At 38.9% G+C, this 19,225-nt stretch overlaps 1 protein-coding gene across 3 annotated transcripts in view; it reads right to left on the reverse strand.

The window, feature by feature from the left end:
• The window catches only part of MAST4 (microtubule associated serine/threonine kinase family member 4), a 284,359-nt gene that overhangs the window by 39,192 nt on the left and 225,942 nt on the right, over positions 1-19,225 (reverse strand). For all 3 annotated transcript variants that reach the window (XM_054281779.1, XM_054281790.1, XM_054281782.1), the window contains 7 exons: positions 18,429-18,449; positions 17,632-17,710; positions 11,674-11,831; positions 10,343-10,418; positions 8,696-8,905; positions 5,654-5,755; positions 2,204-2,336 (listed from right to left, as the gene is read on the reverse strand). In XM_054281779.1, coding sequence (XP_054137754.1) covers positions 2,204-2,336; positions 5,654-5,755; positions 8,696-8,905; positions 10,343-10,418; positions 11,674-11,831; positions 17,632-17,710; positions 18,429-18,449 — 779 coding nt within the window. The remainder of the gene's footprint in view (positions 1-2,203; positions 2,337-5,653; positions 5,756-8,695; positions 8,906-10,342; positions 10,419-11,673; positions 11,832-17,631; positions 17,711-18,428; positions 18,450-19,225) is intronic.

Here is a 19,225-nt window from a genome sequence, read left to right on the forward strand (position 1 = left end):
TCTAATTTAATAACATACGTTCTTAAATCATGAAAGCTTGCACAAAAAAGGTTTATCATAGTTTTTTGCTATGATTTTGTGCTATCAAGCCCTTTCCAAGTCCTGGTTGGTAACACCAACAGACAAGCTAATTGGCACCAGCTAGGATCATTTTTCCATTATGGCATTTCTGCTAATTTCTTCCAAGTTGCAGAACTAGTACTGAATACAATGAACAGATTTCTATTTGTCACCACTGTTAGAACCTGGTCTCAGGGTGGCAAAGAAGATGATCTGGCTGGGACACAGAAGTAATTCTAGTTTTTTCAATGCTGTCCTTCAAAAAACCATAGAATGCCTTGGGTTAGAAAAGACCCTGAAGATCATCTTGCTCTAAGCCTTCCACCAGGGCCTGGGACACAGAATCACAGTATCAGATGAGCTGGAAGGGACCCAAGAGGATGACGAAGTCCAGCTCCTGGCCCTATCCAGGACCACCCCCAAGAGTCACACCATGGGTGTGAGAGCATTGTTCAATACTTCTTGAACCCAGTCAGGTTGGTGCTGTGACCACTTCCCAGGGGAGCCTCTTCCAGTGTCCAGCCACCCACTGGGTGAAAAACCTTATCCAACCTAACCCCCCCACCCCAACACAACTTCAGGCCGATTCCTTCAGACAGATCCTGTCACTGGTCACCGGATCAGTGCCCCTCCTCTTCCCCTCAGGAGGAAGTTGTGACTGCAATGGTGTCTCCCCTCAGTCTCCTCCAGGCTGAACAGACCAAGTGTCCTCAGCCACTCCTCATCCTGCTTCCCCTCAGTGCCCTTCACCCCTCCATGCCCTCGCTGGACACTCTCCAGTGCTCTCCTTCTTACACTGCAGCACCCAAAGTGCCCCCAGCGCTGGAGGTGAGGCTGCCCCGGTGCAGAGCAGAGCAGAGCAGGACAATCCCTCCCTTGCCCGGCTGCTGATGCTGTCCCTGATGCCCCACAGGACACGGGTGGCCCTCCTGGCTGCCAGGGCACTGCTGGCTCATGTTCAGCTTGCCATCAGCTTGCCCAGGGCCCTTTCCATGGCACTGCTCTCCAGCCTCTCATTCCCCATCTGTCTGTACATCCAGGGCTGCTCCATCCCAGGTGAAGAATCTGACACTTTCTCTTGTTGAATTTGATGATTGCCCAGCCCTCTAATTTTCAAGGTCTCTCTGCAGGGCCTCCCTGCCCTTGAGAGAGTCAACAGCTCCTCTCAAGTCTTTTATCATCTGCAAACTGGCTTTGTATCCCTCCCAGTCCTGCCCCCAATCATTTCAGAAGATGCTGACGAGCACAGAGTCTAAGGTGGAGCCCCATGGAACCCATCTAGTGACAGGTCACCACTCTGATGTCACCTCATTCACTGCAACCCTTTGTGCTGGACCCATGAACCCGCTGCTCTCCCATCATGCGATGTGTTTCTCCATCTGTGTGCTGGACATTTTGTCCAGCAGGACGCTGTGAGAGATAGTACTGAAAGCTTTACTGAAATCCAAGAAGACGGACACCAATTGGCTTCCCTTTACCAGCTAGGTGTGTTACCATGTCACCTTCCACTAGACCACACTGCTCAGAGCCCCATTCTGTCCAGTCTTAAATACTTCCAAAGATGGGGCACCACCACTTCTTTGGGCAACATGTTCCAGTGTCTCACCACTTTCACAGTAAAGAAAAATTCTGCAGTGACAACCTCTCCACTGCATCCCAAGTTCTCCCAACAAACACTCCCAACACAGACTCAAATTACACAGAAAATTAATAGGATAGTCTTCTCAGAGACTCCTCCAAGATGAAGGAACCTGGGAGCACTGAAAGGCAAACAACAGCTCAACCAAGGGACCTTTATAACTGTGCTTAGATGACAGTCACCATCAAATTATCCCAGTAAATTCCAGCTATGAGGAAGTTGCATTGCATTGTCAGGCTGGAAGAAGATGAGAGGTACCATTGATACAGTGTATTTGTTAATGATATTTGCAAAAAAAAAAAAAAAAAAAAAAGATCCTGTTCAGTGTTCAGAAGAGATGGCCTTTTAAATGTGTTTGTTTGAGCTTGGGAGAGTACAGCTGATGTCAGAAAACACTTGTTCTGCTACCATCTTTAACTTGACGCTTTTCAGGTATCAGAATGATAGAACACATTGAGAAGGAAGAACCTAGAAACCTATAGCTGCACCAGGAGATTCACTTACCTTCCAGAGGATCTTTATTTAAACCCAGCTGGCTAATAATGTATCGAGGGATGTCTGTTTTAATGCCTTGCCCTTCTTTAGCATGGCCTTCAGCTGCTTCCAAAAGATAGTAAAACTCTTCAGGATCAAATTCCTAGAGGAAAAATAATCGTCATCATTTTCTCTATTGAAATTGGTTCTTTAGGGTCTAACATAAAAAGTTCCTTTGCTTCTTGTAACTACACATATATGGCACGTTCCTACTAAAAACAGTACCTCTTTATTCTACCAACAGTAGTCTATTAATCTGTTCTAATTCTTATATAGTGTAACACAATGTAAGCAATGGAATTGCATGTCACTATTAGAGCAATAATTTATATAGATATTATATTATTTCCCATCAAAACTTCATGTAATACTGAGTGAAATGTCCTATAAGAAGCAAAAATAAGATTTCAGAGAGAAGACTATCTTCCCGCATGTGTTTGCTTACAAAAATCTACTACAACCATGTAAATATATTGCACTACACATTTTACTTCTGAAATAATAATTTCAAGTATTTCTAATCAATATATATGTACTGTGTTTTATGGAAAATACAATTTAAAAAATCACTAACTTTAGAATGAAGATTAAATTGAAATTTAATTTAAAAAATCTGAGCTTCATTGATCCAATTGTTTCAAATTCAGAAATTAAACATTCTCCTGTGGGAACTAACTATATTACAACTATCACTTATACCAAAAAGGCAAGCCTCAACAAGGAACAAAAATGAACAAAAGGAATAGAAACTCGGAACGCTACGCCCAAGTCCCTTGGAAATACATTTATTTTACTATCTTTTATAGAGTATAAAAAGAGAAATACATTGAAAGGAGCAAAGAAGATTATTAAAACAATGTGAGTGGGATTTTTTAACACAATTTCTCTCCCTACTGGCATGAATTCTTACTAAAACATCTGTTCATAGTTATTGCGATCTTCGAGGTGTTTGTGCCTATAGGTGCAATCCTTAACAGAGTAACAGCCATCAGTCATTAATGTAACAAAATACATTTTTTCCTCCAGTAGGTCAGCTCTGTCACAAATATCTGTAGAGACCAGGCAGACTGCTGAGATAGCTAATTTCCTGACTGTTTTGTAACCAAACATAACACCGTGGAATTTCAGACTACATGTTGAGTCACAAGGCTCCTGTCCTAAATCCTCAGGCTACTCAGAACTTGTAAAGTCAATATCCCGACCCAGAAGACAGCTTCTGAAGACAGCTTGAGAAATTTGGTACCATGCTTCATTTTGCAAGCATCAAAACTGCTGCAGCTAAAATGAGCAGGTGCATTGTGTCTGAAATAAAGTATCTTTAGAATTTTCAGTCTTATGGAAACAATCTTAGTTTTACACGTGTCATGAAACAATCTTCATCATGTACAACCTACTGCAAAGGACTTAACAGTGAACCCATGAACTGTCCAAGCTGCCTAACTTTTTAGCCCAAAGTCACAGGATGCTGCAAACCTGCCCAAAAACCTGAACCAATAACTAAACAGTACATGCTATTTCAGGCTTAACTCTCCTCATCTTACATGCCATCCCCAGCTATATCTCTTACATGTCATTCTTTGGCACTAAAGCAGCCAACAGCATGATGTTGTGTGCCAAGATTTCTATTTACTTTTGTCATGAAAACATTATCATCTCCTGACCTGCTGCAGTGACAGATAAACAGCTTCTCCTCCACTTACTAGCAAGACAAGGCAATTTCAAAACAGGTAACTTTAACCATATGAATGTGTAAGTGTGTTTGTGTGTACAATGATCTAAGACACACATATACATACACAGGTACGAATAATGAGAAGCAATAAATTATTTTCTGATCTTCATTTCCAAATCTTATTTCATTTTCCATATACAAATGGAGAAAGAATTTTTAAATAATTGGCAGTAGCTCTTATCACATATGACACCGTAAAACCTTTATTCATATGATTATCAAGTAAACTGATATAGGATTTCACATGCTATGAACAGCTGAGACAAGACCACCATCAGAAAACTTTACCAGCTTTACTGCATGGTATCTGAAATGTCTGACGACCATGAAGCTAGAGCAGGGAACAACACACTAGACATGGAATGAACTTTTCAGAGAGAGGAGTAAAACAAGTTTGGATTCAACAGCAGAAGCAGGACATGCCAAGATGTCGTTCTCTCTAAAGCCCTCCTTTTTATTTGTTTTGGTTGTTTTTTTTAAACATCCCTCATCTCTTTCCTGTTGATTCAGAGCACATATCTTATTTTTACTTTCCTACTGAACTGCAAATCACAAACAAAAAAGCAACTGGGAACACTGAGGCTTGGTGTTTCCAAAACAAAATAGAGGCAGCTCTCAAAATGCCCGTGGCTGAACAAGACAGGGTGTGGATTAACTGTGCCACAGATGAAGGGACTCAGCACAAAGCCAAAATCAGGTTGGAAATACTTACTAGCTAGCTTACTAGCTCAGATTCAGTGTGACGCAAATGCAGTTATGACAATTTCAGGCATAACTTGAGTCTAGCAGCCGGCTGGCTTCCACATAAGGCCTGCCAGCCTCAAATGGCTGTATGCAGCATCAACACTGATCTTATATTGGCAAGCAGAGTGGCTCAAAATCAGCTCAGGCTGCCTGCCAGGCCTTTTGGACTCGGGCTGCCTCTGGCATGGCATTTGGGTGCCTACACCATCCTCCTGTGTACACTGTGTTCTGCAAGTGTTTATTAGTTCAACTGAACAACTGAAACACACTGGCTCCGTGTGTGCAACTTTCCGCACCTGAGCCATCCCAGCTCCCACAGCATGGGCAAGAAAAGCAGAAACATGCCCACACAGCACACACAGTCTAACCCAGTGTGGCAGCTTCGGTGCTATGGTCATGCGTAAATAAATCGACTCTTCTGCTCCTTCTGGTCCCCACTAGAACACCAACTACCTGTGTATCTAGACTGCCTAATCCCTCTGCTGCTCTTATCACCAGATCAGGTACTGCAGAACTGACCTCAAGCAGTTTATAGTTCTGGCACTTGTTGAGTGCAACAAAATTATGAAACTATTAAGAAATGAGAAAACCACTAAGCAATTACAATTCTGGAGCAGTCTTCCCTAGAAATGGAGAAGTCTAACAAAACAACAGAAAAAGCCAACTGGGTTTAAACAGCAGCTTCCTCAGTTGATGAAAGGGATTCTATACCATAGTATCTGCAATAGCAGGGAATCAAACAAAACTGCAGGAGGGTCCTGCCAGTACACTATATCCAATAATTGAAGTGGAAAGGATCCCACTAACAATGAAGCCCTACCACACTGTTTGACATGTTCCAAAAATCAATTGTAAAGAACCTTGAATAGTATATCAGAGAACTGCCTGCACTACTAGTGAAAAACACTACCTACTAAGTGAAAACATAGTAAGCGTGACCTTACCAGACATTCCAGTAAGCGAGCAGGACGAGCAATAACTATCAAGATTTTGCGAACAAGTTGTTTAATAAATGCCATTTCTCCACTCTCTGATCGTTCTTGAGCCTAAAAGATAAAAAATAAAGTCATATTGAACCAAATCACATTCAATGCACTGCTTAGGAAAGCAGTGATATTGAGGACATCTGTAAGGTCTGAAGCATATACTTGATAGGAACCGCACACCAATTTCAAGATGCTAGCAGAGATAACAAAGATCTGAGTAACACTGTAACTTCTGTTCAAATAATCCAGCTTTAAAACTCTGACACTGTAACTACAAAAGTGCTGCCTTCTTTTTTTTCTTGTTTCTTAAGCTTACACAGTGTAATTACCACCTGGTTTGGAAATTGATACAATGTATCAATACATCTCAACACCGATCTATACATGCAAGTTGCGCTTCAATTTGTTAACAATGTTAGGCTGAAATGAAAACTAACATAAATAATAGTGATAGATATAAGCAACATCTATCCCAAATTTATACTCTCTTTTGGTCAGTCATAGGAAAATGACAATTTATATGCATATATACATATAAAAAACCCTTTACTTGTAGAGAGGCTTCATCTAAAGGTACATATAGAAAGGATGACAATGAAAACACAAAAGAGAGGGCGAAGTGCTATAGAAGAATACATACAGAAAATATACTTCTAGAAGATTTGACAACATCTGCACAATGGTCTGAGCTGCATTTCAAGTTTCTTTTAAATGTTCCCCTCTAAGAACAAATTACATTATTAAGGGATGCTAGTGAATGCAAAGCAACTGTAAAATTCTCCTTCTGATTAGAATGTACTAATAGCTCTTGCCTTAAATATCAAACATTTCCTTGCTCGGAACAGCAGAACTCAGAGACTTGTTTCTCAGCATCTCTTGCTTATTCAAAACCACAAAAGAAAATTAATAAACTAACACGTAAAAATTATTACTACAGACCAATAAGTACTTTTCCTATAGCACATTACATTTTTGGAAAACAAACTGTATGAAAATAGGAAACTATGCATATTGCTCTTAATGTAAATACCACCATTTTAAAAATCACCAAATATATGAGAGGAATTAATTTATAGAGTTTAAAAAAGGAAAGCTTTTACAAATATAATCTAGCCATCTGCAAAAGGTTTCAGAAGTACCTGAACTGGACAGAAGCATAATTATGAACATTTTCAACTTAGCCCAAATAAAACTCTTTTGTAAACAAAACACCTGCCTTTTTAACCACCAACAACATTTAAAGCACCTTTGTTGAGTTTTACGAACACTCAGGTGCCTAGGTGAACAAAAGATTCAATACATATTACATTTAAGGAGGATGAAGCAGGAAAGCATTCAGGTCCACTTGACCTTCAGATTCTGAAAGTTTTGGGTGAACCAAGCTGCTTTCACCTCACAGGAGTCTTCCCCTAGTTAAAGTAACTGCACAGTGCCAAGCAGCAGCAGGAAATGCAGCTTTCTACTGAAGACTGAAGGTGGGAATTAACAACAGACGAATCACATGAAACCAAAGCACAACGAAATGCCCATAACAAAGTTGCGCAAAAAAAATGTTTTCATACTGTCATATCATGCTATTAACAGGAAGCAAGTAATGGACTCAAAAGTTAAGTCTGAATTTTTTAAGGTATGTCTTTGCAGAACAGGAATCTTTTTCACAATAAAGAATTAACATCATAGAATATGACAAAATTAGTGGCTTGGTGATTTTTTTCCTTTATATGCAGGTTGAAGAATAATGTGGTGACCTGTTTTTTTAGCAGGTTTTGGGAGAGGCGTTAGTGAACACATATTCTAAACTCAATGCATAGCCATTTTAAGGTACATATTGTTAACAGTGGTTCAGCAAATCCTGGCTTATACATGTTTTCTGGTATTCTGACATTATCAACTGGCCAATTCTGTCTGCACTTTGGCATGGCAGAACTATGACCATTTCATAAGAAGGTTACTGGTTCAAAGCTTCCTCTTGACTAGTAAGCACACTCCAAGTATTTTCAATGTTTAAAAAACAGGCTTTCAACAATCCAGAATAAATTTACTGATGTCTTACATTTTGTTTTGCTGTATGAAGAGGAAAAGTTCAAAAACCAGTAGTTTCAGAAATTCTATTTACTAAATAGAAATTAACAAAAAAAGCAGCATAGGAAAAACAAAAACAAGAAAACAACAAATCCGAACAAACAAACACCAACAAAAACCAAAAAACCCCATGAAAACTCAACCAAAACTGCTTGTGTATTCAAAAGAAAGTAAAAGACCAATTAAGATAGGCACAGCATCTTAAGATATCAGCTGGAAAAAATTTTGATTTAATTTCAAATCTGCTGCTCTATCACATTAATTTTGACTCATAACATACTATCAAATCCACACACAAATAACTGAGTACATTACATGTTGCACTCATTCTTTTAAAAAATGAAATATTAATAAACTACAGAAACTTATGTAACAGCATGTCTGTCAAGTTTTGAGTTCTTCTTAATTAATTTAGCTGATATTCTATTAAAGTTTCGACACATTTAGAAAAGAAATTTTTGCTGTTAATCAACATTTCAGCTATGAGAGGAATGTTACAAATAATTAAAAAATAAATAATCTCTCACTAATGGAAAGCCAAAGGTTGCTGTCTGCTTTCTCAACTCAGTAGGGTTGATAAAAGGAAAGCATGTATGTTACCTCATTTATTTAAAGTAAATGAAATAGCCAGTCCTGTCTGGGGCTTATGCACACACTTCTGTAAGCAATCTACAATTTGCACTGCAAGACATAATGCTGTTGCTTCTGGAATCTTTACAACCCATCTATTCCAGACCAATATGCCAGGGTGTCTTACAGTTTTTGTAGGAGTCATTATGAAGACTAAATCATCTTATGAATACCACTGTCAATTACTTGAGTAAACAGACATGATTCAAGACAATATTCAAAAAACCCTAAGGCAAACAGATATTAACAGTTTTTCAGGCAAAGATACAGCAGTCCCACGGATCATACCTCCTGTAGCAATTTGTCTAATTTCTGCTGTAATTCAAGGAAGTATCGTGATGTGATGAGGCCCTGGTGAGATTTATCCAAACAATCTCGAGCCAGTTCTGTGATCTGATGGTGGGTAAAACTGAGCACTCCATCTGCCAGAGGAAGGGTGTTCTCTGGAGAATGATTTGTTATAATATCCTGAAGTCTCTCTTCCATCTGAGCTGTGGCCTATAGAAAAGTAGTTGTTGAACACATTAAATCAGCTCTACATGAAACTAACAGCCTTAAAAGTCATTTCTGACTCTAGAACATTTCTCTACTGCCTAAGAATTTACCTAGCCAGAATGCATGAAATGACTGAAGCCAAAAGGCAAGTACACAAAGGCAAAGTGAGAGATGACACTTCTTCACATTACCAGTACAGAAAAGCAACAGCCTCGTTGTTCTACTACGCAGTTCCCCACTTTGTCTGCCCATGGTGATTACCTCTGCACTAATCTTGTGATAATCACTAACAGAACTAAAAAGCTTTTAAGTCAAAGCCGAAGTGGAAATATATAAAAAAGAAAAAATGGAACTCATAGGCGATCTACTTTTCTCTGCTAAAACTGTGGATACTAGAGAGCAGAATATAGTCACTACTTTCAAAAAGGTTATTCCCCAAAAATATTTCACTGAGCAGAGTTTGAATGAGGCTCGTTTGACTAATTAGAAGCACCACAGGCTCACAGGTCCTGCCAAACATGTCTGCAGGTTCCCAGATGCATTTGTTTTACAGAACCAACTGTCTGGTTCACACAGAACCGCAGATGCTTAAAAAAAAACCTTTGAAGATATCATTATTATTAGTATTACTATTAAACAGTAATCCCACACACCTTAGTTCACATCTCAAACAGTAAGATGAGTGAGTTCTGCACATTTCATATTGTTGCTCAATTACTCTGCAAATCCTGACAAATCTGTCTTTATATAAAGAAATGCGAAGAAGCTTCTCCCTTTTTAACTCACATTTTAGGAACAATACCTTGTTTTATTTTCCAGAGGTAACTAAAATCCTAGGAGCAACTGAGAGTATAGTGCTTCAAGCTGTGCACACACACCTGCACCTAGGAACTCATCTGTGTCTCAAGATCTCTGAACAGGAAAGCAAAACATCCTCCTATCTCATAGTCAAACGCTCACATCTGTGTACTGATTTCATTAAGTGCATTAGATCAGTGCATATAATGCATGTCAAGTACATAGCAAGTGTTTGGGAAAATGAAGAAATGGACTAACCAAAGGAATCTGCTGGTATATCACCAAAGCAGATGCTTCTCAACACTTAGCACTGAAAACTGGTTTCGATTTACTAATGCAGTATGCATTTGCCCCCAGTACACCACCTATTGAAACCCAATGTATCATCAGATTCCAATCAGCAGAATATTTTACCAGCATAATTAATTTCAAAACCAGTTTGGCAGCATTGCCAAATCAATGTCCAGTTTTCAGCCAGAGTTTTCCTTATCATGATTTTATCGTTGCAGTAAGAGATCAGTGATGCTTTATGGAAGCCATTACAGGGCTGGATCATTACTTCCCATAACAAAAGCACCACTTACTTAAAACCTATGTTGCCTACCAATTTAGATACTGGGTAACTTAAATATAATTCATTACCTTTGGGAACCTTTCTTTGTAGACGTGGTTCATCATAATTATTTCATTGTCACAGCAAGCAGGAGAACGTCCAGGGCTGCAAGCAAAGCAAATTATCCCTTTACACTTGTCCCAGCATGAACTACAGTTAGTTCTTACATTTTTGTATGACTTATTTGCAACAAAAATTCAGCAAAAACTTCACTGGAAAGGTAGTCTGCAATCAATAGTACACTTAAGTTCCTTTCTGTTCAAGTCCTCATGATCATTTAACCCACTTGACATCTAACTGCTAACCATGTTATTCTCCTAGTTTGTACCTGTATTTCAAGGCAGATGAAGCCTTGTGAATATTATCTTTTCTTCAGAAGGGCAAGAGAGATCTTTTTAACTGGTCTTATACCTGTACCTTTGAAGATTAGATACAATCAAAATAGCAAGATCTGACCAAGAACTCTGGTAGCTGCAAGTGAAAAAGTACAAACATGAGTTTGTTTCAGTTTTGCTTGTTTTTCTAAATGGATAACTTGAAAAAATATATCAAAACAACCTATTTTCAATTTGACCAGCAGATAACTATCTACAAATAACTATCTACAAATAATGTCATATATATGCACATGTTAAACAAAGATGGAGCATTGTGCCTTAAAAAAAAGCACAAGACTTTGAGGAAAAGAATTCATAAAAAATACCCACAGACCTCACAAATCTACAAAATTACTTTTTGCTATTATGAGTCTCACTGTCCACTAGAAAGCCCTTTAAAAAATCTCAATACAGATTTCCTGGTGTTGGTGATTCTGGCCCATTCAATCTGTCTAGAAGGTCTGATCAAGTGGAAATGTCCCTGCTCAGAGCAGGGGGGGGTTGAAACAAGATGATCTTTAAGGTCCCTTCCAACTTAAATCATTCTGTGAATCTAAATCTGGCTTTTGGTATTCTTAAAGATAAAACCAAACACTAAACTTTGTCAGGGATATCACAATGGCGAGTCCTTGAACTGATACAGGCAGCCTGTTACAGACATTCAGGTTACTACCGAGAACAGAGCAGGTACTTGGATTCAGAAAGGGAATACTACAATTACGTCATGAATGACTAGGTCATCAAGACAGTCTCTGCAGGTTAGCTGCCTTCACATTAAGACCTATCTTAATGATATTTACCACTGAAGTAAGTCATGACCAAAACCAGAACAAGTATTTAAAGACTACTCTTCATTCAGCCTCAGTTATATATGTATTTCAGACATTTCAAAACCAGTACACATCACCAGTGTAAAATACCATGATGCTACCCACAATATGTGAATTTAGATCCCTCCCCTGTTTTCAGATACACAAACTCACCTGAGACTCCGGGACCGAGGGCGCATTGCAGTTGTCCTGCACCTGTTATCACTGGCAATGCTCTCAGTGGTACAGAAATGTTTAGACAAAAAATGTAGTTCATCAGGTGTTGGTTGGTATGGTAACTGGTGTAGCTTCTCTTGGGATGAGCAGGATGACTAAGCACAAGAAAACACAAGCGTCCATCAGAGGGAAAAAACATCATTTTCAAGACCATATTGGGTGCTCATGAATAATGAATAATGTAATTTAAGTTAAAAAATTATAGTTACTGTTTCTCGTACCTGGCTACCAATTTAAAGAAGAAAATAAATAATTACTCTCAAACTCATGAGCTAAATATAGAGTAAATATTAAAAAAAAGAACCACTTCAGTTCAGAAGACACGCTGCACTTCAAAAATTTAAATTTCCTAAGGCAAAGGTGATGTCTGATGTCAATGATATGTAAGAACAGCTAAAATGGAGTATGCTGAAAATAAATTATTAGAATAGGATGGCCTAAGTATGGTAACCATAAAGTACAACTTATTGTCACAGTGCCGATTGTAAATCTTCATAATAAAGGTATTTCATTATCCATATTTAAGACATTAACAATGCTCTTAAAAATAAAATCAAATTCTATCTAAAATTTTGCTGAAAAAATTAATACATTAATATCTTTTAAAAACTGTACTCTGAAAACAGAATAGGAGAACTCAATACATTTATCAAGACTGGTTATATGGCCACAAAAAGCAAACGGAATTACAATAAAACCATCCATTTAGTATCAAACTGGAAGATATGGACAGGTATGAAAACGGCAGTGCTACCACCATAACCACCCTTGCAACATTGCACGTACAGAGCTGCATTACATAAGCAGTCCAAATGACCAAACTATGTATTTTAAGGGTTTTTATGCAGCTCTACCTGAGCCACGTTAGACACCTGCAGGTAAAACTTGTAACTTTTCTGTGAACCTGGATCTAGTACACTTTTTAAAGAACACATACATAGTTAAAATCACTAACAACTAGTCTTGCTAACGTGGACTGACAAACATGGAGAAATGTTCTACTGTTTCTGGTACCAAAATCAGTTTCCAAGTCAGCTGATTCATAAATATTCTTGTATGACTGCACAAAGCTGCTTACTACCATGCAGACATTCCCTATATTTTACCTGCAGAAGGGAAGAAGTTGAAAAACTTGGATATCTTTCTTGAGCTCTTCAGACTCCAGCTATATTTCTCAATAAAATTAATTTCTTCTGTGTATCAATTTACATGTGCCCATTACTGCTTATCTGACTTCTCATATTGAACACCGCCTGGATGCTCTTTTAATGGAGGCAGTAAAGAGTTTCTTTGTTACATCATTTCTAGTGAGGGAAATCAATAAACTTTTGTACTGCACAAGTATTAGCCCTGCATTGCTAAGGTCAGCAGATAATAACCAGGCTAGTAAGCACAGAAACTAGGAAGTCTTTTTAATCTCCTGGCAACTTGTGTGGTAAAGGCTAACATCCTAGATCAGAAGCAAAAGAAAAGTTTTCTTATCACACTAGATGTCATGAAATCTCGTCTCCTAAAAGCAAAAAAGAATAAAACCCACTAGCAGAAAAGGCTAACAAGGACTGGTCTACATGGGAAAGCAACACCACGTCACAACAAGCTGAAGTTTGCAATACTGTGTTACCCTGCTTTGCTGCGGGCTAAGAGGCATGGACACTGAGAATTTACCACAGCTCACTAGATAGGTAGTAACTTGCTGAGTTACTGTAACTCATGCATGAAATTCAGCCTTAGCACATTAACATGCATAATTCAGCATACAGCATAGGAAAAGTAAGTTCTTTCTTATCTCACACTATAGCAGTTGGTTGCAGTTAACCTGTTATCCCGCAGCCATGCTCTGTAAAATAAATGATACTGTAGCACAGGAGAATTTCCCAATACAGAGCATCACAGGTGGCTATTGTCTTTCAGGGGATGATGGGAAGATCAGTGTGAAAATAACTCATATCACACTTCTTCTCATACAAGGTGCCACAGAGTTTAGATCCAACATGACTGAAGAGAGGATCTTCCCATGCTAACCACTCTCAGTTGTATCAGGACCATCACAGGCATAAAGTACATTTTTCTGGTGAACTAAATTCTTATTTCAGTACAAATCCAAATTCTTACAGCAAAATTCTTAAAACAAAATAGTTCTCCTGGCATTCTACAATTAATGTTGAAAAAATCACACAGGAGCTAAATTTTTTAATATGTTCAACTGTACTGCATTATGGAAATGCAAATGTTCTTCTGAAACAGAAATACAGGTTTGAAAAATAAACAGCTTGTTGTTGTAGTGTGTTTTTAAGTTTCTTGTTTTGTTCCCCCATTTTATGTATTATTCCCCCCCTGTTCTTTGTGAGATGGTTCTTCCTCCTCCAGTTTTCCCGCCACAGAGTCTTTGGCAGTTATGTTACCACGGTTACCCCTGCCCCCGTTATTTGTCAATCTCCCAAGTTACATAACTGCTCCTCCCTTATCCCACCATATAAGTAAAGTTTTCCTCCTCCCTGAGCCCAGTCAATCACCCCCCACTCCTCCTTGCTTTCTAGAACATTCTTCTCTCTGGGGGTGGTGGTTGGCTGGCGTTCCGGGGCCCCTCCTTTGTTCTATGGTTATTGGATAAGTTCTTGTGTCAATTTTCTTATGTACCTCCCCACATGTTCCCCTATTGGTTAGCTGGGCTTCCCCTCCCGTCTCCACCCCTTCCCTGTAAAACTTTGTCTCCCCCCGTGTTCGGGGCCATTTTGCTGTGGGTTTTTCCACCTGTTGGTTTGCCCTGTGCTGCATGTGGGCTCTTCAATAAACCGACGTTTTACCCCCAGCAAGTGGTCGCCTCCTCTCTCGTCTCGTCCAGCGCAAACCCAAGTCCGCAATCCAGCCCAGCCCGAGGCCAGGACGCCAAGGGGGGCTTGCCTCAGATGCGCAGGGGCGTCGGCCGCTTCACCCCTTCAGCTAGCCGGACTTAGGGCCGTGTACGCCCTCTCGCAGCTTGTCTCTCAGTTCATCACTTCTATAAGGCGTCCTCTCCTAGAAGACTCAATCATCTCAACTGCATTGTCTAACTGCAAAGATTTGATCCTACTCTGCTAAAGTAAGACAAACTACCAGCTTCTTTCCAACTGAATAATCAAGCAGAAGGTATTTTAATTTTGATTTTGCTGTGATAACCAGTATTTGTGGTACTTGCACCACTTCTAAACCCACGATCTTTCATTAAATAGGCAATTCTATCCATCCCATCACTTTCAATATTAAAAAACAAACAAATAAACAAAAAAATAGGTAACAAATGAGTGAGCTACACTCACCTCAGCATAACTGTGGTAACTACAGACACTCTGGCTCCTACTTTGACTTTCATTTGCTTGTGAAGAACAAAGTTGTGATCTATTGCAACGTGTAAAAACTCTTTCTGCTCGCTGCCTGATACATGTCTAGATTAATATGAATTTTATTTATTCATCACTGAAAAGGGAGTGTTCTATATGTACATTTACAGCGTTGTATGAACTGGTCCCTCATTTCCTCTAAGAAAAAGTAATAATGTAGAAGAGAAGAATAATGTTGTGGCGCCACAGCCACCCTGCTACTGGTGTCTGAGACAAACACATTAGGCTTTATTGTCTTGGCTTCTGCAGTATCTCATCATTAGTTTCTTGTTCTGTTTTGCCCGAGAATTTGCTATTGCTGATAAGCCCTGCAAAAGAACTTGGATAGCCTTGGGATTCTAAAACTAGTGACTATTTCTTCACTTCTTGGAGATGTTTTTCATTTTCTTCTTTTAGCTCCTGGATGATACATGTGAATCACAAAACCAAAACTAGAAGTGTACCCATGTAATTGATTTCATTTACTTTTTCAGAATCTGACAGATTTGGTTTTGTGAATTAGAATCACCATTTTAAAACTGAAGATATCAAAGAAATTAATAAGGACAGAAAATTAAAGCTGTATTTTCATCTGGTTTTGACACAGCTTTTAATCTCCTCTCTAGCACAAGTCTGTTTCCTCCAACAGTGAGTGTTACAAATTCCTTTATTTGATATAAACTCCTTTATGTCAATATAAATTTGGTGAAGAGCACAGCATATCTGATCTAGTTCCAATAAGAGCTATACAAACATGCCCTAAATGAAACTGCTTACAGAATTAATGTGAATTAAGGAATTTACTAGGCAAAAGTAACATCGACACAGAAAAGAAAGCAGAGGTCAAAATCAGGGCTTTAGAGAACAAGTTCTTACGATACACAAAATTACCCAACATGGTTTAAGACAGATAGAATTGTCCTTCCAGAAATCTTTGTGGGCAAAAATAAAATGAGAGTTGATCGTAACACAAAATAGTTGTATTTCATGATTGTACAGAACGTGAAACTGGAACTCTACTGTTCCACAAGAGAAACTGAACAAACCCACTGGAAGTTGGAAGAGAAAGCCTACTTTAATTGTTAAAGAAACAGTTTAAAAAAATCAATTATTACCCATTCAGTAAAATGTGCTACTCATCAAAGGTAAAACATCTTTCATAGCCATATAAAGCATAAAACATTGAAGAGCCATAGTTGGATCTACACAGACCATCACTTCCACTGCAGTGATGTGTTCTAACTGTCAAAATGTCAACTATTTGCTATTTCCAAAGCAGGCTTTCTCTACGGCTCTACCTCCACAGCCTCTAGGCGTGACTACCACAACCAAGAGCTCTGCTCCAGGTTATAACATGAGACAGTCATTCCTCTCCAGTACAGAGATGTGCAGATGCACAAAGTAGACAGTGGTATTTCTGCCACAGCTGGCTCCCGAGTTCCGGAGCAGGATCCAAGGCACTGCTGTGGCATATGAGACGCACAGGTATGGGGGGAGGGGGGGGGGGGGGGGGCTAACAAAACACTGGCAGAAGCAAGCCTGAGGGGAGCCAGACCGAACCCAGCTAAATACTGACAACCAGAGCTGAGCCCAGCGGTCTGGCAGCAGACAGCAAGACACGGACAACTCAGCTTTTTTGGGGATTTATCCCTCATTGTTTCTTCTTCTGGCCTCAGGGATGGGGAACGCAAGCCACAAAGAGCAAATGCCATCTTGTCTTTGTCTCAGCAGCCACATAGAACTGAGCTCAGGTGCTGAACACCTTTTGTGTGTAAAGCACCTTCTCTTTTGTAAATTTTGTTATCAATATTGTTGCCATTACCATGCATTTCCTGCTCCTTAGCTGTTGGTTTTCTGTTGTTACCTCAACCCATATTCTCTGCTGTTGTTATCTCAACCCATAGTCTTTGCCTTTATCCCCCCCACTGGAGCAGGGTGGGGAAAATGGGGGTGGCCTACTTGTAGTTTAATAGTTTTTTTAAACCACCACAATTGCGCTGAAACAACTGGTCCAAAAGGTAAAAATTAGTAAGTTAAACTTATTCTATTATGCATCCCAAAGGATTCCTTTTATTCTGATTACAGCCATCTGAAAGGTTATGTATCTAACCTATCACCATGCATGAACATCTCACAATTGCCAAAGGAAAACAAAGGCTAATGCGTGATTCATCTCATCCTAAGATAGCAGTCTAACCCAGGACAGGTGAATCATGCCATAGACAGTTTCTCTTTCTTCTTGTCATCAAGGCAGCCTCAGTTAAGACTTGATACCTAACTATTATCTGGTTAAAATAAGGCAGATCAAAAGGGAGCAGCTGAACACTATTCACTACCAAAAAGTATCTCTCAGCAAAGTACACATTGTGCAAAGTTTTCTTTTATTTCAGGGAAGCAAAGCAGTTTCCTATCACATGTTAGTTCTAAGTCTATCAAACACAACAAAACCTACATTGTCTTTTCCTAAGAGAAGCATGCTACATTTGAGAAGCTGAAGCCTGCAGATGACATCCATCAGCACAGCCAAACAGATACTTACAGAAACAGTCGAGCTGGGTGTATTTGTACCATAGCCAGAAGAAGGGAGAGAAGCCAAAGACCAGCGGCGACCATCAGTCCTGGAAGTTATGAAATGGAGGTCAGTCAAATGAACACTGCAGTATCCTAATGCAGTAACATCTGTTAAGTATTACTGGGTAAAACTGCATCCCAAAAGCATGATAAAAATAGGGGCTTTAACAAACAGTATACTTTCACAGGGCACCACAGTAAACAAGCATTCACCAAGGATGAATTATTTTTATTGTGGTTTTATTTATAGTTTAAAATCTATGAGATGGAACAACCACAAAGAGAATGAACAGGTCCACAGAACTGGTATCTAAAACAAACAGAAAAGGATAATAAGCTCACAACTTTTAGGTCCATCCCATAAAAATTAATGAGAAGCAAATTAAAAAAAATTGTGAACAAATGCAGACCACTGTGCTCTGAGCCACAGAATAACCATCACATTCTGATTGATATAAAAGGGTAGTGCATTCTTCAGTGGCATCAGCAGAGTGTATCAGCAAACTAGCAGGCTAATGATTAGGTAAAACCAAACCTAAATGTTAAATGTTACATACATGACACAGGAAAAACAAATCTTCAGGAAAAAATCATGCTCCCTCCAAATAAAAAAATTAAATAAATACACAGATTAAAACCAAAACACGATTTATGTTCTTCATTGTTTGAGGTAACAAAGACAACATGAAACTTCAACATTCAAAGTGGCAAACAAAAAAACAACTATGAGAGAAGTGTTTGGATTTTTGAAAAGGTAGAATTTACCTGTCATTTCGATGCCCATGACTGCAATACAATTGAATCAAGTGTGTTAAAAAAAAAGGCAAAATAATATATAAATAACAAAACAGGTCAAGTTTTTATTAACAAGTGGTATGACAGTTAGGAAAGGAGAACTGAAGATCTGTTTAACAAATATCATGTCACAAGTCTGACTGACACAAAAAGTGAAATTCTGAAGAACTGAAGAGTAATTGAAGTGTATTTTTGAAGAACTGAAGTAATGTCAAATCAGCATCTTAAACCTATTGATGCAGAGGTTTAAGTGGTCCCTTCCTTCAAACTAATAGTCTAAAAAGCCCCTTGCTTATTTCCAATATATCCACTTATTCATCCACAAACTACAATCAAAACTCTGGTACTTTGTATACATAAAGCTTAAGAAAAGGAACTGCAGTACATTATTAGTATTAAAATGTGAAGAGCACATGTACTAGAGACTGCTAATTGTGTCAAATACTGAACTCTGGAAAAAACTTCCACCTCTACCATAATCTTGTTCTTAATTCATTCTTTCACATTCTCTTCTTCACCCAAGTATGTAAGAGACATCTCCAGATGAAAGCACCATTCTAAAAGTAGTTTTCTCTTCATTTGGCTTAGCTGCTCACAATTGAAAGAACTTAGGCAGTATTTAAACATGGGTGAGACCCATGTATTCTGCATCTGTGAGAAAGAAAGTATTTCTTAATTGAGTAACTCATAGCGAACAGGGTACTTGAACCACACAGAAAGGCTGTCAAGGGCGCAGATAGGCTACCCTAGAAAGTTATCTGGGAGGC

The sequence above is a fragment of the Melozone crissalis genome, unplaced genomic scaffold (genome assembly GCF_028551555.1).
Source record: "Melozone crissalis strain CALT ecotype California unplaced genomic scaffold, PUWL_Pcris_2 ptg000005l_1, whole genome shotgun sequence".
In the NCBI taxonomy this organism is placed as follows: Eukaryota; Metazoa; Chordata; class Aves; order Passeriformes; family Passerellidae; genus Melozone; species Melozone crissalis.